A 21,593-nucleotide genomic window follows, 5' to 3' on the forward strand; every position below is an offset into this window, starting at 1 on the left:
TCTATAAACCTGGCCAAAAGTGATATTTTTTTATTTTCATTTTTTATCTTAACTGAACACAAATCTATAAATACTAAATGTAAGCACGTTTATTAGTTATTAGCTTTTTTAAGTCGTAAGTTGACTATCAAATAAATAATATATTTCAGTTAAAAATATGAATTATCTTGAGTGTATTCTGAATATTTCTAAGATTATAAAAATAGTGGAATTGTTTGTAGTGCTTTTTTTGCAAATTGTTCATAATAACTGTCATGATGGATACAGAGCCAGCTTTGTTTGTTTGCTCTGTTCTGTTTTATCCCATATTTTTATTTTGAAACGTTTCCCTCTATTCTATTTTTTTATAATGTTTTATATTTAAAAAATCAGTGGTATTTTTATAAGGTGTAAGACTATTCGGCAATATTCCGCATGGAAATTAGTATCCGTTCAATGCTTAAAGTCTCCAGCATTGGAATATGCACAAAAACCTTGCCAATATTTGCCACTGTCAAAAAAAATATTGATTTAAATAGATTCTTAAAGGAAATAGTCTTTACCCTATTAACACCCATCCTCGCTCAAATATCGTCTATAATATACAAATTACTTTCTTGTTCTAACATCCTCATCCAATTGCTTGGTTTTGCACAGAATGGCCCTATTTGATCGGTGGAAACGGTTTCAGAGTAGAGGAAAAAATATTGTGTAGGAAAAACAAAATGGGGTTCCATATTAGCAACCTTTCCTCTAATTAATAATTAATATTACTAGCAAAAAAGCAAAAAAATCATAAAACATAATTTTGGCCAATTTTTAGTTCTTAATACCCCCTGTGCGCCGTCGGCGCGTGCAAAAGCAGAAATAAATAAATTTTCGTTCCGGTAAAAGCGAGAACGCCGATGAACGCTGGTTGACGGTGCCTGCCTGCTTTCACTGTGAACTAGCCGATTTGATAACACGCTTTAATTTTTCAAGGTCATAAGCGCGAGGCGGCGCGGCGCGGCGCTACTCTGTAACCATATACAGGGTGTCCCAGAAATAAGTGCAAGTATTTTAACTTAACTGGTAGTGTTGTTCAACCCCAGAAACACGCCTATGAGGTTTTTTTCTAAATAATTTTTTTTTGAAAATTCGGAATTTTTTGAAAATATTTTTGGAATTTTTTTGCATTTTTTTTTAGTTTTTATTTAAAAAAAATAGTTTCTTGATAATATGGCGACATAGGTAGTAGATTAAATTTACAAGAAAGAAAAATCAGAAAAGATCCAGTGGTCTCAAAGAAATCTCGAAGTATTGGAAAGAATGTGTAAGGACTAAGAACTATTGACTGTAATAAAACGACGGAAAGCAGCATATTTTGGTCATATTTTTCGAAATAACAAATATAGTTTCCTACAGCTGATCGTTGAGGGAAAGATTGAAGGACGACGAGGCATCGGGCGTAAACGGTTTTCCTGGTTGCGGAATTTGCGCCAGTGGTTTAATATAGGAGAGGCAAGTGCAATTATCCGTTTGGCTCAAGACAGGGAGGAATTCCAATTGATGGTCGCCAACCTCCGATGAGGAGAAGGCACATGAAGAAGAAGGTTCTCAAAATTTTAGCAAAAAATATTTTTTTTTGGAAATTTTCAAAGTAAAATAACTCCATTATTTTGGACTTATTTGAAAAACGATAAAGAGAAAATATGTTTCTTTTATCGAGATTTACCACCCTTTAAAATACTTGCACTTATTTCTGGGATACCGTGTTTATAACAATACACGTGATGCGTATACGCAAAGTTGCGAACGATGTCAAGAATAGGTGCCCAGATTGGCGCTGACTACCAGTAAGCGGCAAACCTGCTTGCACTGTGTTCGCACACTAAGGTCGAGTTCACACGGTACGGGTCCGCAACAATATATAAAAGCTCAAAGGGTTTTTTGTTACGTCCATCCCGCCGAAACCGCTTCACCAATCTTGTTAATTCTTTTTTTAAATGAAAGGTATATGTCTAGATTTGTTATGAAGTATTTTTATATTGCTTAATGGCTATTTTTTTGTGTAAAACGACTAAATACTAAAACACCTACACACAATACCTCTCTCAGAAATCCAATTATTTGTCATTGTCAGTGGTGTGTCAGTTAGATTGTATATCAAGTTTTTAGATATTTTAGGGGTCAGTTAATACAGTCAGCTTTAGATACATAAATATTAGCACTTAGTACAAAGGTTTAAATGCCATTAGTGAATTAGCTACACAAAGCGATTTTAGGAAATTCATCGTCTTAGAGAGTAAAAGTATGTCAGAAATTTCGTTGTTCGTTACTATCTGGTATGAAAAGCTGGAGAAAAAATCCTTAAGTGAAGAACGCTAAGAAGAGATTTTCCAAATTCATCAACTAAATGGGTAAAGTTAATAAAAAATTATATAAAACTTCGTGACCGCTGGATTATACACACAAAAATTGCCACAAAGATTCTTTAAGAGCCATGAGTTAATTTATTGGACAACACAACTTTAGGAAATTCATACCTACCCTTAGGGAGTAGAATGGGATATTAAAGTTTGCTGTACGAAAAAATTTTGCTATAACATCTCGAAGTATAAAACTCTTTTTAGTGCCATCATTGTCATCAATAATATGCACTAAATATTTCTTACTCAAACCATCTCTCTAGGGATAAAAAATAACCTATAAATAGAGTATTAGTACTCTTATAAGTCTTATACTGACGTCTTTTATTGCATTTCAGAGGAAAAATTAAAACAAAAGAACAATTTTTAAAGGGGTATATCAAGAAAATTATTGAGAATTGAAAACTTTCATCTTAAATATTGTTACGTTTTTTCGTCGGTTCCGTGTGGATAGAAAGTCACAATTTATTTAAACACTATTTATTTACACTAATTAACAAAAACAATAACGATAAAAGACTTAAAGAACTATTTACAAACGATTTACAATTATTTATCTAGAAAGAATTTATTTTGAATTTCGCGCGTCAACTGTACTCGTCTTATTTATATCTGCCCCTTCCGGCCCCAGCCACCGGCTTTTATACCCGCAGCTAAAGATGTCTCGAATAGTCCATAGATCGTTAGGTGCATAGAGAAGGTTTCGAATGTTCTCGTATGTACTACTCCATTCCAGTGGAACTCGATTCTTCTCGAACGAATGAATCATTACGGTGTCTATTCTTTAATGCGATGTTAAGGTCATCTGAGGGCGGGACATATAGTTAGGTTAGGTCGAGTCCACACGGGTCCGCAACACTGCCCCCGTCTTAGGTACATGCTCGTCCCGAGATGTACACGGTGAATGAAGGTATTTGCAAAGCTGGCCCCTGGTACATTGAGAAGTCTGGTAGAAATAGCAGTGTACAGTTTTCTCTCCCGATCTCAGTTTTGGGTTGTAGCAGCAAACGAGGATCTCGATTTCCGTAAATCTAAACAAGATTTCAATCATGTTCCGGATTGTACGCCAATTCAAACCATCGAGTCCACACGCCAGCTTCGGAATGGCTAATCGTGTAATGTTGTTGTTTAGCAGGGCTTCTCTCAGTTCAATAAGGGTCTTCCATTGATTGAGATAAGTCGGCTTACTCGGGGACCATTCCTTGGTGACCAGGTAGAAGATGTGTCTTGCTTGAACATGTGCATTGTCGGTTAGCCTCAAGACGCTTCCAACCTCTGGATCCTGTCGGCGTAGTTCTCGGACACGCCCAAACTTCTCATTGAACGTCGCAGTGATTCCTCGGGACATTCGCAAATATCGGGCCACACAGTGAGCGAGCGAACAATCAGGAGGCATGGAAAAGACGTCTCGTTGTTCTTCTTTGGTTACACCATAGCGACCTTCTCACTGCTGTTGTATCGGGCCATGAAATCATCAAAGGACATCTCCGAATCAGGGGGATCAAAGCTGCAGGTTCTCACGATCCCAGCACGATCTTCTAATTCGCCTTGGTAGGGGCTCAAACGGTTGAAATGAACTATCTTCGGTTTTCCTTTTGGCAATTTTCTGATACGGTATACAACGCCATTAATCCTATCCATGACTTCGTATGGGCTTTCCCACGAGGATTGTAGCTTCGGAGATAATCCATGACGTCTCTGCGGGTTGTACAGCCACACCAAATTCCCTGGTTGGTATCCCCCATGCTCAGCTTGAATGTCGTAGTGCTCCTTCATTCGGTCACTAGCGCTTTGAATATTTAGGCGGACTCGCTGATGGATGTCGTCCATCCTTTGACGTAGTCTGTGGACATAATCTTCTCCAGCAACATCTAAGCCCGTTCGGCAACCAAACTTCAGATCACGCACTTCCCGTCCCATAACGATGCTGGCTGGATTTTGCCCTGTGGATTCTTGGACGGATGAGCGGTAGGCCAACAGGAACAGGTGAAGAAATTTGTCCCAGTCTCTTTGGTGGTCAGAGACTACTCTGGCCAAATAACGGTTGATGGTTCTGTTCATGCGTTCAACCATCCCATCGGATTGTGGATGTAGAGCCGTCGTCCTGGTCTTGCGGATGTTAAGGACTTCACAGACGCCTTGGAACAGATTGGACTCAAAGTTTCTTCCCTGATCGGAATGAAGCTCTATGGGAACACCAAACCTGCAGATCCATTCTTTAACAAGGGCATCAGCAATGGTGGACGCTTCTTGATTTGGCAACGCGTAGGCCTCGACCCATTTGCTGAAGTAATCCATTACTACCACAATGTATTTGTTGCCATCGTTCGTCTCTGGGAAAGGACCAGCCACGTCGATCGCTATTCGTTCGAAGGGACTGCCTACATTGTACTGGCGCATTGGGGCATTACCGCGCTTTTGTGGCCCATTGATGGCAGCGCAAACGTCACATTTCCTGCACCAGGCCCTCACATCTTCTTTGCAGTTCACCCAATAGAACCGTTCACGCAGCTTGCCAAGTGTCTTGGTAACACCAAGATGTTCACCGCTGGTTCCATTGTGAACTTCCTCCAAGACTTCCGGGATCCTCTTCTTTGGAATGACGATCTGTCTTCTTTCTTCTTGTCCCTCTGGTCTCTCGATCACACGGAGAAGTAGATAATCCGTTATCTATTACCAAGGAATTCCACTGGGCCCAGTACGACTTCACGTTCGGCGAATATCTGCAAACTTCCTCCCACGTTGGTCTTTGGTCTGCATTTTTCCAGTTAATTACTAAACCTAATTCTGGGTCATTGGTTTGGTTATTTGCAAGATCTTCGGGTTGCCAAGTATCATTAACCACAGTTGTTCTTAGGAGTTTCGCTTCTTTCTCTTCTGCTCGGGAACAATGCTTACATTCCTTATCGCAAGGTCTTCTGGAAACTGCGTCGGCATTTCGATGGATTGCCCCAGCTCGATGTTCTGTGTGGAAGTCAAATTCTTGTAATCGTTCGATCCATCTAGCTACCTACCCTTCAGGATTCTTAAACTGCAACAGCCATTTCAAAGCAGCATGGTCTGTTCTTAACAAGAACTTTCTTCCATAGAGATACTTGTAGAAGTGTTCCACTGCTTTAACTACGGCTAGGAATTCTCGTCTTGTCACGCAGTAGTTCTTTTCCGGTTTTGACAAGGTCTTACTAAAATAACCAATTACTTTTTCTTGACCATCCTGGATTTGAGACAGAACAGCGCCTAATCCAACATTGCTAGCGTCGGTATCCAATAGTATAATAACTAGTCAGGGCCTTCTTCAATGTTCGGAATGCCTCGTCAGAATCTGAGTCCCAAGAGAAACGCCTCTCGCCTTCGGTAAGTCTGGTTAATGGTTTAGCGATGGTGGCAAAACCCTGTACATAACGGCGATAGTATGTGCATAGCCTCAAAAAGCTTCTGAGTTCATGTTTGTCTTTGGGTATCGGCCACTCTTCCACTGTCTTGGTCTTCTGTGGATCTACCGCAACTCCCTGGGAGGAGACCACATGGCCCAAGTAGTGTACCTTTTCTTGACACAGATGACATTTCTTAGGGCTAAGTTTCAAACCAGAGCTCGCAAGTCGCGTGAAAACTTCTTCCAAATTCTTCAGATGATCGTTGAAGGGTTTCCCCACCACTATAATGTCATACAGGTACACTAAACAGGTGGTCCAGGATAGTCCCTTTAACACAGACTCCATTAGTCTTTCAAAGGTAGCTGGCGCGTTGCACAATCCAAAAGGCATGACGGTAAATTGCCACAGTCCGGAGCCCACCGAGAACGCTGTCTTCTCCCTGTCTTTAGGCGCCATGTCGACTTGCCAATATCCACTCTTCAGATCCAAGGTAGAGAATATTGTCGACCCTGCCAACGTGTCTAGTGTATCATCTATCCTCGGCAGGGGATAGCTATCCTTCTTGGTAACATTATTGAGCTGCCGATAATCAACACAGAACCTGGTGGTACCGTCTTTCTTCTTTACTAGTACTACCAGCGATGTCCACGGGCTGTTAGATGGTTCGATGACACCTTCTTCTTTCATTTCTCGAAGGATTTTGTCAGCTTCTTCACGTTTGGCGAGCGGTAGTCTTCTTGGATTTTGTTTGATTGGTCGTGCATCTCCGGTGTCAACCATCCTTTATACCCAGGGTAAGAAGAATCAAGTTTGTATACTCTTGCAGGTATAGTAATATTGCTTTAGAGGTTACTCTAAAGCAATATTACTATACCTGCTTACTCTCTGCTAACGACATCAGCGTTATGCGTCTGGCTTCCCTCTTAACCTAATCAATAAACGTGCAACCCATCGCACTTCCAGTTACTGGTGACATTCCTAGTGGTACTGCTGTCGTGTCCGGATGGGGATCACTCGGACCTCCAAATAACGTTGCTCCCAACAATCTTTAGTTTGTTGAAGTTCCGCTCTTGTCTAAAGATGGTAAGTAAAGAATATGAAATAATATAAATCGATACTAACAGTTTATTCCTCAGACTGTGCCAGTTTAATAGCGTATCTCTCTGGAATGGATAATCCCGTTCAGAACCGCTTTTAACCTTTGCACAACTACTTATCCTTCCCGCACCGAAGCTGTTTGCAATAGTGACAGCGGTGGCCCATTAGTACACAACGCCCGTTTAGTCGGTATTGTTTCCTGGGGATACACTCCATGCGAAAACCCTGGATTCCCGTCCATATACGTCGATACTGCTGCTTACATATCGTGGATACAACAAACCACTAACAACCTATCGGATTAGTGCAAACTCTGTTCGTTTATTTTATTTAATTTAAAGAAAAAAAAATTGAAAATTAATTATTACTTTTTATATATTTTTTTTTATATTTCACCCCCAATGGCCGCAATAATTGTAGATTGAATAATGAATAGTATTAAAATCGAAAACAGTTTATGCTATAAAACAATTATATACATATGAGTTTCTTCTGGTTTGGCAATGCAAATTTTAAACTTAGTTTAAATATGAACTCACACTGAACCGAGTGTAAACGACCGACGAACTGTATTAGATCATATTAGACAAAGGAACGATTTATTTGAAAAAATGTTGCGTATATTACCAAAATCTTACCTATAGTAGGTTTCACGATTACTGTAGGAATCTTGGACCCTAATAATTCATTTATACAATGATCTGCCAAATGTTTCGTATATGTATAAGTATTCGGATACTTCCCAACAATTTTGTGACTTAAGATGTTTAGTAAGTTTTCATCGCATTTTTCAGCAACGTAGATTGTTTCTTTCCAGTCAGCTATTGCTGGAATCAACTCTTCTGGAACTGTCTAAAATAACCTCTAATAAATAACTCAGTCATACATTGTTGTATTTTATATCAAAATATGGCCAAAAATATTTGGGGGTTCTGTATATTAATCTGAATCAAGGAGTGTCTCACTTGGGTAAAACACGCACTACCAAAATTTTTTTTGCCAAGCGATTGCTAATGACTGCGAAGAAGATTGCCTATATGTCAATCTAAATCTATACCTGCTGTTTCTCAAAAGTGGCTCACCCCTATAACTTTTTATTTTTTTTAGATAGAAATATACATGATTTGGTATGTTAGTATATGACATAAATTAGGATTGTTTGACGTATTCAAATGTTTTTGTCACTTCCTGTCATAAAACATCCCCCTTTAGAACTTCGTCTGTAATGTTAAGAGATGAAAGTAAATAATAAAGCGCCTCTCGTGTTTGTTCGCACTCAAAAAAATTCAATTAATACCTGTACATATTTTTAATATATTTTTTAAATTTACATTTTTTTAATACGCTCCATTAGTGTGACGTCATGTAGCCGAAGGTCAAGTGTCGCAAAATCCAAACAAAGCAAGAATATAATGGGATAATCTAATTTTTCTTAATTTTTTATTATATTACTCTGTTCAAAGGATATTTTTGTCTTTCTGAGTGAGTATATACGCGTTTACCATAGGTATAATTACATAAAAGGATGCATATAGGGATAAGTAATATGAGGTTATGTTAAAACAATAAAGAACACAAATCTCCATAGTATTATAGAATTTATTAACTATAGAGTGCACTGGTACGGTTCAAAATTAAATGTACTTACTTGGAAAAATACAATTATCCTGAAGAAAACAGAATAACGAGAAAAAAACGGATTACTAGTGGGTTAATTCACGCTTTGTTTAGATTTGACTTTGTTTTTGATTTGCGACACTGACATTCCGCAGCACGACGTCACCACTAATAGAGCGTATTGTAAAGTAATATATTACATTTAAATTGAATATATTACATAACAATTATGTCAATTACAGAATTACAAGCTTGTTTTCTAACATTTTTTAAATAAAACGAATTATAAAATTTCAATATATGTATATTTGTCGTAGGTATGGAAAAAGTAAAATATAAAATGGGACAAACACTTACTTACATTGCAATAAAACTTCCACTTTTAGTTTTGCAATCCAAAAGCAATGTTTCTATTTCACAAATAAACATATCCGACAACACTAAAATCACTGAAACTTCCACGGCTAACAACGAAAACTAAAAAATATAACGGCACTTTTTGTTTTGGACATGCATATCAACATTACGCTGTACTATTATGTGTTTGTTGTTGAAATAATATAAAATATCTAATTATAACTTGTAAATTTGAATGTTTTAACATGATTTTAACTACTTTTGAGAATAACCAAAAGAATAACTAACCATAGATAAATGCAACAAGTTTAGATTGGAAAGCCCGTAAAAATTTTGGGTCGCGAAATTATTTTGGGTCGCGACCGTTATACGCGATCTGGCGCTGCTATAGCGGTCGCTAAGAACAAGGGCAAACAAAAACAGAAATAATTTTCTCTTGTCAAAGTCAGAATCTTCAAAAATCATAATAATCTTTCAAAATCTAAACCGCTCTCATTAAAGAAATTCCGAAAAGTGTTTAGAGCGTCCATTTTCAAAGTAATTATTGCTATCTTGTGAGTTTAATTCAAGTTTTATTTACTCCAACCGGTGATAATTGTGAAAAAGTGGCATTAAAAACTTAAAAAGCTGTGCTGTGAGCTGTGAACTGCAAAAACCATCGTGGATCGTGGCATAACATCGGTTTCCAATGTTTCATAGGTATTTCATACATGCGTCCTTATATTATTATAAAATAAAGTTTCTTGTATGCAACACACTGTATTTTATTTATAAAATTAAACGAAAATAATAATAAATTTGAATAAACAATATTTGGCGATATAATTCCGGAAAAAGCCGAACCGCTCCGAAATTTTCAAAAGTTTTGGGTCGCGACCGTTGCAAGAATAGCGCCAAATAGTGTTTACATTGTCCTTACGGGCACTTTCCAATTTAAACTTGTTTCATTTATCTATGTAACTAACTGTTTGTCATCAAGATGACATTTTAGACGGCAACTGACATATATGTCATAATATTTGAATCTTAAATATGTATGTAATATAATTTAAATTACTATATTGCAACTTTATACTAAGAAAACATTTATACATTCACAAAATACAACAAAGTCTAATAATATAGTTTGAAAACAATGAATATTGAATTAAAATTGAAAAAGTTAAGCGCGACTCCTTCTGTCAAAATTAGATGATTAAATTTTCGCAATTTTTACACCATTTGATGACCGGTGGCGCCTCTAGTGTTTGTTCGGGCGGTTGGTCTTTTACTCCTGCTTATGGCCGTTAAAGAAAAAGTTCTAAAGGGGGATGTGTTGTGCTTCCTGTTTTACCGGAAACGACTACAACTTTTGATTTTTAAATGACACCCTCAATATATTTCTACTTTATTCGATAGAAAATGACACTCTGAATAGAATGATATATGACATGTTAACTTTTGACATTTTCGCTTAAAAAATCGTATTTTAAATGTCGATGTTAGATGTCAAAACGCTAATTTTTTATCAAGGAGCTTTTGAAAAATAGATTTCATCGTTTAATATTTTTTGGTGTCCTGTCCGGTTAAAAAGTTGGCCAAATTGTATTTATAATCATATCTCAATTTTTATTTCAAATATAACGAGGGTGGCTCATTAGCAAATCTAGACAAAGCATTTTATTACGAATAATTTGATGCCACATTATACTTGGTATTTTGAGTCAAATTGTCGTTCTTGGGCCTTCTTAAACAGGCATAAGAACGTGTAATTTTCAAACTATTGCTTATTTGATCTGATAAACTACCTAATTACTTAGCTGTTAAGGTAAATTAATTGCTAGTTAAGTTTTTTTAAGTTTGAAATTTCGACTTATAATCAGATTTATAAAATTCCGAAATATTTGTCTGTACAGGGTGGTCCGAATTGTATTCCGGAAAGATGATTCTTCGGCAGCATATTCTGCAGAAAAAAATAAGTAAAAAAGTTCCTATCATGGGCGTAGTCAGGGAGGGGCAGGGTGGGGCGCTTGCCCCCCCCTGGACGGATCCTATTAAAAAAAATAAAATTATATAACTAAAAAAATTTAAATTCAAATGATCCTACCCTATTTACTTCCATGTTACTTCCTTAACCTCTTAACTGGGTATGACAGATACATTCGCATCCTAAAAAATTTGATTTTGCGGATGTGAATTACAACCCTTTTAAAAACACACCGGGAAAATGTTAATGACGAAAACGTAAACATAATAAAAAAAGCCGAAAAAATTGCAGAGGCCATTAATACGGATTTTAAAATGCCGAGGGTTACAAATCGACAAACGCTTCGTGCAAATCCTCCAGCAGGTTCTTCTTTCGAGTACTGGACGAGATCTTTCATAATTCCGTATCTGGATTCATTGATAATGTCTTTAGAACAGCTATACTCTAATGAAAATCTGCCAGCCTACGAGTTGCTTTCATTACACCCTAATATTTTTCTTGCTTTACCATTTGCTGAGTTTAAAAAAAAAAAGATTTTTTTTAAATCTTTTGTGACTACTACAACTTAAACGAGATTTTGTCTGAAGTGGAACTATGGTATAATCTGTAGAAAGAAAAAAAAAATGTTAGACTCGGAGTTAAAAGAAATTGACCTAGTTGAACTAGTTAAAGAGGCGCAATCTTTTTACCGAGGCATTAAAAAAGCGCTCCAAATTTTACTCGCGCAACCTTGCACTACCTGCACAATAGTAAGATCATTCAGCACCTTGCGTCGGGTAAAAACTTGGTTACGGTCAACAATGTCGGAACAACGACTTGTTGGACTTTGCATGATGAGCGTCCATCGAAAAAGAGTTTTAAAAGCGAAGGATCAGTATGAAAAAGAAATTTTGTTCAAGTTTAGCCAGAACTCGAGAAAGTTAATGCTAAAATAAAATACTTACAAATTATAAACCCAACATGTTTTTTTAATAAATTTTTTATGTTATGATGAATTTCCTTGTTTTCTTGCCCCACCCTGGGGAACACCCTGGCTACGCCCATGGTTCCTATAAATGTATGTCCTAAAATGCTTAGTTTTTGGAGATACAGGGTGTAGAAATTTCCTTTTTATTTCGATTTTTTCCAAATAATTTCTGAAGTAACGTCAATATATGGATGAAAATTCAAAGATGAAAATTGGTGTCTGGAAGTTTATTGACATGAAAAAATTGATTTTGATGTCAATATGATTCCTACTAGTAGAGGGCGCCACTTACATATTTTTTAACTGGTTTGAAGGTTTGAAGAGTAATAACTTTTCGTTCGTACTTGTATAAAACTACTGAGTAAAAAAATATACATTTACGACATTTTTTACGTAAGAAAGGTCTCTTGGTAAAAATCGGTACGAGTAATGGTTCTCGAGATATTTGGAATCGAAATTGTCAATACCTGTCATCATTGAAATAAATTAAACGTGACGACTAAATAGTTACTAAAATTGAAATAATAAATTTGAGATGTTATTGTACCATGGTATAAAGAAAACAAGGTATGATCGATAGCGGGTCCAATTTCGTTCAGTTTGCGCATACCACCTGTGACGTCATACGCGATACAAAAAGATATCCATATTGTTCAATTGCCACTAATAAAAAAAGACCTAAAAGAGGGAAGAATTAGGACATAACCCCAAAAGTTATGTCAAATCATCGAGCTTGACATTTGAAAAATTATTTTCACATTTTGACACAATTAAATTTCACAGATGACACATGACAGATGACATCTGTTTGACAATTTGAAATTGGCGCGCAGAGCTTGCCGACCAATGGTGCCGTTTATCATCTGTGACGTAGTGACCAACCTGCGCAATATCATACCTTTTATTCTTTGTATCATGTTATTGTACCATAAGTTCACTAGAAACTGTTTAGTCATCATTTTTTCGCAGAAAAATTTATGATTAATTTAAAAAAATAAAAATTTTCCAAATTTATTATTTTAGTCAAATAACTGTACCTACTCAACGTGTTTATTTTTTGTCAATAATGACATGTATTGACTATTTCCATTCTAAATATCTTGATAACGGTTGCTCGTAGCGAGTTTTACCAAGAGACATTTTTTACGTAAAAAGTCATGGAAATGTATATTTTTTTACTCAGTAGTTTTATACAGGTACGGACGAAAAGTTATTACTCTTCAAAACAGTTAAGACACATGTAGGTGGCGGCCCCTACAAATAAGAGTCCTATTGACATCAAAATCAAATTTCTCATGTCAAAAAACTCCCAGACACCAATTTTCATCCAAATACTGACGTTACTTTACAAGTTATTTGGAAAAAATCGAAATAAAAATGAAACTTCTACACCCTGTATCTCCGAAACTACATACATACATACAGCCGTCACTCGCTGACGAGTATTCGACACACATAAAGAAGATGGTCACGCAAGGCGTTTTCTTTCGTGAGCTTTTCTGTGACTGAAAAGCCCGATACGTGATGTTATCTGCCTACCGCACTCCGGACATTCAAACAGTTCATTGCTTTGTTGCCTCTTTACTTTTTGGTTGCAGCTGTTAACTGAGTTTACAACCCTTCTCCATTGAGTTCTATTGTGAGCTGCTTTTTCCCACTCATTCTGCATGTTAATTCCCTTTAAATTTTCGTGGAAAATCTCCTTGTACCTTTTCAGTTGTCCACCCAGCCTCCTCTTACCGTCTACAAGCTCACCGTAAAGCAGAGATTTTGGCATGCGGTTTTCTTGCATTCTGCATACGTGACCAGCCCATCTTAAGCGGGATTTTGTGACCATGACTTCAATACTCTCGCAGTTTTTTCAAGGACCGATACGTTTGAGACATGATGAAACCACCGGACTCTTAAGAGTTGTCTAAGGTGTCTCTGTAGCAACTTGTTTAATGCGTTCATGTGTCGGCGGTACGGCACTCAGGTTTCGCTCCCATATAACATGGTGGGGATTATAATTGCTCGGTACACTGCAAGTTTTGTTTTTGTACTCAAGTCATGATTGTAGAAAACCCTGTCTTTTAATTTCCAGAATGCTCTTGAGGCGCTACTAATCCTGTGCTGAATTTCAGAGTCAATATTGGTCCTTTCCGAAATCAAACTGCCAAGGTAATGGAATTCCCCTACATATTCCAATAGTACTTCTTCGATTTTTATAGCATTGTTGTGATCTTTCGGGGGAGTGCACATGATTTTAGTTTTGTCGATGTTTAGCTTAAGGCCCAAAGCCTCGTATGCCCAGGTATATGTGTTCAACATTTCTTGTAATTGTTGTACCGTGTTTGCAACTAGAGCGCAGTCGTCAGCGTATTGAAGTTCTGTGATAAATTTTGTACGTTTTTTTGCCGTGTTTTTATGAGTCTTTTTATGTTAAACAGACCGCCGTCATATCTGTATCTAATGCCCAATCCTCCTCCTGCAGTTTGCTGTCCACTATAATGGAGAGCGCTGCCATGAATATGTTGAATAGGAGAGGCGCTAAGACACATCCCTGCCTAACTCCTGTATTTGTTAGGAATGGGTCGCTCAGTGATCCATGATGTAACACCCTTGACTTGTTGTTGTTATGGAGGCTTTTACACACTGTCACAAATTAACTATAACAGATGCGAAAGTACACCGAATTCCGCGTTTCGGTTTCTGCGACCTTCAGAAAGAGTTCATAGACAATCCGCATCAATGTATAGTTTCCGTTATTATTTGTTTGGGTTAAAATAATCTGCACCAATATGTGATCGAGGCGATATGTGATAGGGAGTGTAGGATGTTTAAAAACCTACTGCCTTACTTACACTGCCCTAAACTTACATTGTTTAGGTAGACAGACGTCTGCAAAAGCTATATAAATTTATGATCAAAATTCCCAAAGGTAATAGTAAAACTTATCAATTAGAATTATATTGTAGGGTCGTTTATGACAGATTTCCGCCGGAATCGCGCCACAGCCAGCTGATTTGTTGTTTTTAAGCTGTTTTATGGTTGTCTTTATTTCCTGTTCTGTTATTGGGATGTCTAATACATCGAGGCTGTTATACTGAGGTATTGTGTTTAGTGCTTCTATATTGGGGTTGTTTTCTTGGTTAAGGATATGGCATATAATCGAGGCATATAATCTCACAGTAATTTAATAGATTGCTCATCATATATCAGTTCGTAGGAAATTAGAAAAAAAAAAGATATTTATAGTATAAAAACATTAATTAAGGCCCTAAGTTGTAAAAATTATTAGCCGGTTTGAGATTTACAAAGGGCTAATGCATATATGGTATATGGCAGACAAACTTACTTAAATTGTCGTGTTTGTATCTACATACACCGAATAATAATATAACAAGAAGGGTCAGCCGGCGTTCTAGCTTTCATGTGGCGTTTACAAAGACGAGCCGCGGCGGTAGCAAAATTTTTTATGGTCGTATGCAGCCGCTGGGTCGAGCGTTCGAATACGGGGTTTCTTCACAAATAAATGCGGCGCGGCGGATGGAATTAAATGTAAATAGTATGAAGTCTGGTCGGTATGTATTTGAAATAGGATAACGTATAACAAACAAACATATTATGTTAAATAAATATATTAATTGTGTATATTTATTTACACAGAACAAAAACTAAAATAATAACAAAATTAATGACCTAAAAAAGCATAATCCGAGGCAAAATAATCTAAAAATTTTAACTTTTGAACATAAACGTTTTTTATTAAAATAAATAGACAAATAAAAACATTTTTTTACAAAAGAACATCACGTCAAGATGGATGATCTCAATTTTGTAAGTTTTTACCAATAGAGCTAGGTAACAACTTTAATAAATATACTCCGTACAAAAAAACACACCGATTTTAAATAAGAGCTTCCGCTAAAAAACACAGCCACGTTGAAATAACGTAAAATAGGGCGGGATTTAGAGTGACTCTTCTTGCTATATTATTATTCGGTGCTATATATTATGTAGTCTAATAAAAATAAAAAACTACCTAAAGAAAAAGCCACAAAAAACTGAAAGACAAAAACGAGTCAATCCACAAAAGGCGATTTGTCATTTTTGTCAACCACGCCAAAGTTGACAGAATTAAAAACCACACTATCATTTTAGAGTGAGTAGGGGGAGTGTTTTAGGAGTTAGGGAGTATAGTTTTAGGGAGTGTAGGATGTTTAAAAACCTACTGCCTTACTTACACTGCCCTAAACTTACATTGTTTAGGTAGACAGACGTCTGCAAAAGCTATATAAATTTATGATCAAAATTCCCAAAGGTAATAGTAAAACTTATCAATTAGAATTATATTGTAGGGTCGTTTATGACAGATTTCCGCCGGAATCGCGCCACAGCCAGCTGATTTGTTGTTTTTAAGCTGTTTTATGGTTGTCTTTATTTCCTGTTCTGTTATTGGGATGTCTAATACATCGAGGCTGTTATACTGAGGTATTGTGTTTAGTGCTTCTATATTGGGGTTGTTTTCTTGGTTAAGGATATGGCTGTAATGTTCTTTCCAGCGATTTCTGATTTGTTCTTCCTCTTTTAGAAGTTCGCCATTTTGTGCCATGATTGGGCAGCTTACTCCCAGTTGAACCGTATACTTCTTTTACAGCTTCGAAGAATTTACGATAATCGTGATGCGTGGCGTACTCTTGAATCGGATTCGCTTTTTGTGACCACCAGTTATCCTTTACTTGGCGCAGTTCTCTTCGAAGCGTGTTGTTGGCTGATTTAAAGTTGTCTACCAGTCTTGGATTATGTGGATTTGCAGTGACTGCTTGATGTGCTCTATGCTTTTGTTCCAACAAAGCCTGTATATGCGGTTGATTTTCGTTAAACCAGTCTGGTTGTTTCTTTTTGTTCGACTTTCCCAGTACTGCTTCGCTGGTTTTATGAATCGCATCCCTTAATTGTGTCCAGCCTTGTTCAGCTCCCAATATTGAGATTGAAGTTATCAGTGGAAGTCTTGATGGCTTTGTTGATTTTGCTTTGTTTATTTTGTTATTCTTTGATGGCTTCCCGGAGGGCGTAGGCGGTATTTTTGTTCTCTAGACCCCGTACGTTCAATCTGGTCATGTTGTTTTGCTTTTTACAGTGTGGATGTTTGGGTTTTAACAGGATTTTCATTTTTGAAATTAAAAGTCGGTGGTCAGTGCCGCATTCGACATCTATTCTGGCTTTTGTGAGCCTAACATCTTTTAGATGCGTCCTTCGAACGATTATGTGGTCCAATTGATGCCAGTGGCCTGATCTAGGATGTTTCCAGGTACCTTTAAACTTGTCCTTCAACATGAACCACGTATTGGTGATGCAAAGATTATACTCTGCGCATGTTGTTAATAAGCGTTCACCATTGCTATTTACGTTTCCCATTCCATGTTTTTCCAATACGTCAGGCCATATTTCCTGTTGTTTGCCAACACGGGCATTAAAGTCATCTAGCAAGATGATTCGTTCGTGCTTTGGAATTCATTGAAGGGCATTTTGTAAAGCTTGGTAAAATTTATCCTTATCCTCAATTTTAGCGTCAAGGGTGGGAGCGTAGGCACTAATGATGTTGACGTAAGTTTTGTCTGATATGGGGTACCTTAGGGTCATAAGACGTTCGGAGACACCAATAGGTACTTCTGTTAACTTGGTGGCGATTTCGTTTTTGATCGCAATGCCTACGCCATGAATTCTCCTGTGTTGCGGGGTGACCTTTCCAAAAGAAGGTGTAATGCTCTTCAGTGGGACTACCGTCATCCGCAAAGCGTGTTTCGCTTAGAGCGGCAACATCTATATTTAATCGGTGGAGTTCCTGTGAGACCAGTGCTGTTCTTCTCTCTGGTCGATTTGAATTTATCTTGTCCAGTAGAGTGCGGACGCTCCACGCCGCGAAGTTAAACATTGATGTTTTTTCTTTCTCCGATGATACGCTCGAGTATGCACCCCCTCCCGGAGATCCGATTGAGGGGGTATTTTACCTCCGGATGATGATTTTGTCCCACTCGAATGTTCCATCATTGATGTGTGTTAGCTGCGTGAAAAGGTTTAACTGTAACGGTTGCGCTGCCGCACAGTTTTGGCTGCAACTGTAGCACGGGATGACTATGGCACAGTGAGGACCGCGACGATAGTTCCCTTGTGCTACGTTCTCGGCCGGCTAGGAGTAGTTTACTATTCCTCTTCCCCAGAAAGATGGTAGGTCTGAGGATTGTATAAGGTTATAACCGCATATACTCGGACGTCAGAGCCTCGTCTGTGTAAACAGGGTGCACCACGTGAAGGTGAGATTGACTTTTGGGTAAGCTAGGCTATATGTATCGCTTCAATACCCCAATCGAATTGCACCCCATCCGAAACTAAGTATTTTAGGACATACATTTATACGAAATTTTTTACTTATTTTTTTCTGCGGAATATGCTGCCGAAGTTTCCGGAATACAGTTCGGACCACCCTATATATCAGGTATAGAGCTAGTAATGAATAATAATTATATGACCTTTTGACATTCCCAATAACTGATTTAGGCAGAGAGAAAACTTACTTTGCCTTCACTAATACTGCAATAAGCCGTCGAAACATGAACGAATACATCCAACTTCTTCATTTTGAGTGCCAACAATGCCATATCTCTTGCACTTGTTAAATTTGTCCGAATTGCATCTTTCAAAAAATCATCAAATTTAACCGAAGCAGCACAATGAAATACGACGTGAACGTTTTCTATTAACATCTTCATATCACCACCGGATATACCTGTTAGAATAAAATAACAGAAAATAAAAAATGTAATAATACTTAGCAGTTTATTTCTTTAGCACAGACTAATATTTGGTGGAAAAGATAACCAATTAGATTTAACCAATTTTTAAAAAATGTTATTTTAACGTAACGAACTGAATTTGCCACCAACAATTTGCAATTTCTTCAACTATCATTACTTTATTTTATGATGCTATTTTTCAATATCACGAGGTGGCTTTGCTGACTATTGTCGTAATATCATCTTGAGGCGCATTAAAATACTATATTTAACTTTAAAAGACGTTAAAAAGTAAAGATATAGGCTTGCAGGCTTGGTTTTAATAAATATTAGTAACACTAACAGAACTAACGATATTTAAAAAACATAACTGTGATAACTACTGTCACCAAGGCCGTTTCGTCATATTGAAAAATAACATCAAAAAGTAACGATTAACGATAATTGAAAAAAATTGCAAAATGTTTGAAGCAAGTTCATTTTGCTCTTAAAAATGAACCAAGGCATGTGTTAGCATGAGCCAAAAAGCAGAATGCTCAAGAGACATGGTTTAAAAATAATGATGTAGGAATATTTGCTTATGCAAGAATATGCAATTATTGCACAGGGCATTTCAAAATTATGGTAAAAGTTAACCCTTTCATTAACATAATAAGCCAAATAACATTTTATAAAAAAACTGTGTTTACGGATTAAAATTGATATATTTATATACAGTCTGATGAAAAATGCATGAAAAAGGGCTAAAAATAAAAAAAATATATGAAACTTTAAGTATGGTAAAAAAAATTACGTTGCGTTTTTTTGTATCTGACTGTATATAGGTGATTCTGCATAATTTATTAATTTATGTATATATCATATCTGTAATAGATCGTATTTATATTACCTAAATTGTCTTCAGCGACATCGCCTTGTATGAATAAGACTTTGCGAAATAATTCAGGCTGATTGTCTCTCAACAAATCAAATATCTAAAATAATTAAATAAATGAAAAACTTTGATATTGTGTGTGCAGGGAAAATACTATAAAATCTCTTTTCATACACAAGTCAGTTTATAAGAGTTTTTGATATTTGAGAGTACGGGCAAATCATTATAATTAATTACTATCCTAATCCTTAGAATCCTAATAAAATAATATTTACTGGATTGGAGAATAATTGCTCTCTCCTTTCCTTTAAAGTTTTTCCTTTTTTGTTCCTCACTAGCGCATATAGATTATGAATATCTGGACAACTGCGTAACAATTTCTCAATAAGAGCTTTTCCAATGAATCCAGTAGCGCCAGTAATAAAAATGTTTTTAGCTGAAAAAATTAAACTTGATTAAAAAAAATTAAAAATCACTACAAAGTGAAATAAAAGTATCAATTAACACGGGTCCGTTTGTACAGAATGGGCTCGTCCAAGAGAATACTACTAATTTACAATATTTTTTTAACTGTTACTTTTGTCTGTTAATGTTTAATTTTTTCGCAGTTACTATAAAAACAAAGGAAATTAAAAATTCGGTCAAAAATTTAACAATAAATCACAAAGAACAAAGAAAAAGTATTTAAAATCTCGCAATACAACTATTCAAGAACACTTCAGTTTTGTTCAATAGATACGTCGTTTTGCTTCCGACTTCCGACATGCTTCCGACTACGAAGACGGGTAAAGATATACTTCTCGAAACGTTAAATTTTTTGTCAGTTTGGCAAATATGTTTATAATATGTGTAATATTTGTTAATATAATATTTATTAATAACTGCTGACACGTTGGTCTTTGTTGGATTTACTCAGCGGTGCTTACAAAAAATAACTATTTTATTTTGTAAATTTTGTCACAGTGCAAGTGGCAAAATACTCATCCCATAGCACTTTTTTGAAGAGATGGATCCACCACAGAGGTTTCTATAATCTAACACTTACTTTATGTATTATAGAGCGAGGAAGCGTCCACACCAATTCTATTGGCTGAAATTTTTGACAGATGGGTTTTCGAAGAATTTCAGCCAGCAGAATTGCTGGAGGTCGATCCGCCTTTCTGCTTTTTCTACTATGGTGTAGATCTGTGGATGTATTCTCAATGATTGATTGGTAGAAGAATTTATAAAAAATGAACTAAACATTAATTAATTTAAAGTTGATTTTTTGAGTCGTTTTATAAAATTCCCAACAATTTTTAAAATCCTATTAAGAACGTTAAATACAGGGTGGCGCACCTCATTCGCCTCGGTTGATTATACGAAAACGGAAAGAGTTAGAAACAAAATATTTTATGGGTATATGTGGAGGTAATGTGCACAATTTTAAATTATTTTGAAATGTACAGGGTGTTTCAGAACTAAGATCCATACCAAAGTTATATTTTTTCTTATGGAACACCCGGTATTTTATTTCATTTTTGGATTCTTGGGCCCAAAAAAAGGTATTATTTACGTATTTATTATAAGGATTAAACACGTTTAAAATCTTTGGTTTTTGAGAATTGTAATCAAGATGGCTAGAGTTGTCATGGCCAGTTTCTAGTGACAGTTAGTAGCTATTTTCAAAATCGATATTAGTTTATGGACTTATTTAAATTTATATCAGTTTACTTTTATTTAATGTACCTACAATAGTTTAATAAATAATATTTATTAAATATGTGTATATTATTCTATTAAGAAAAACGAAGTAGTTTTTTGAATTATTTTACGATGACTTGTAGATATATGGATTTTCTATAAAATAGCCAATTACGGTAAATTAATTTTATTCACTTTCCTAATAGGTTTTTTATAAACCACACTACCAGCTCTGCAAAATAGGACAAGAAGTTTTTTTTAAAGAAACGCTTATCAGGAAGATTCCTATTTGGACATCTAAGCAATTTTCCTCAGAAAATAATATCACTAGTAACATATCTATTCGTTGCTTTATTTTTGTTGATAAAATAATGAATACATACTTACTTATTAAACTATTGTAGGTAACTTTGAGAATAGTTGTTAACTGTCACTAGAAAATTGCCATGGCAACACCCAGCCATCTTGATTGCAATTTTATTTAAAAATCGCTT

The 21,593-nt window shown here is 36.2% G+C and overlaps 1 protein-coding gene across 4 annotated transcripts in view; it reads right to left on the reverse strand.

Annotated features, from left to right (window-relative positions):
• LOC115882007 (putative fatty acyl-CoA reductase CG8306) overlaps positions 1-21,593 on the reverse strand; it is an 80,312-nt gene that overhangs the window by 57,826 nt on the left and 893 nt on the right. For all 4 annotated transcript variants that reach the window (XM_030899847.1, XM_030899822.1, XM_030899838.1 and 1 more), the window contains exons 2-5: positions 19,692-19,852; positions 19,432-19,516; positions 18,324-18,535; positions 7,498-7,711 (exon numbers count right to left, since the gene is read on the reverse strand). In XM_030899847.1, coding sequence (XP_030755707.1) covers positions 7,498-7,711; positions 18,324-18,535; positions 19,432-19,516; positions 19,692-19,852 — 672 coding nt within the window. The remainder of the gene's footprint in view (positions 1-7,497; positions 7,712-18,323; positions 18,536-19,431; positions 19,517-19,691; positions 19,853-21,593) is intronic.

This window comes from Sitophilus oryzae, unplaced genomic scaffold (assembly GCF_002938485.1).
Source record: "Sitophilus oryzae breed Bouriz unplaced genomic scaffold, Soryzae_2.0 scaffold_1111_pilon_pilon, whole genome shotgun sequence".
NCBI classification, from domain to species: domain Eukaryota; kingdom Metazoa; phylum Arthropoda; class Insecta; order Coleoptera; family Curculionidae; genus Sitophilus; species Sitophilus oryzae.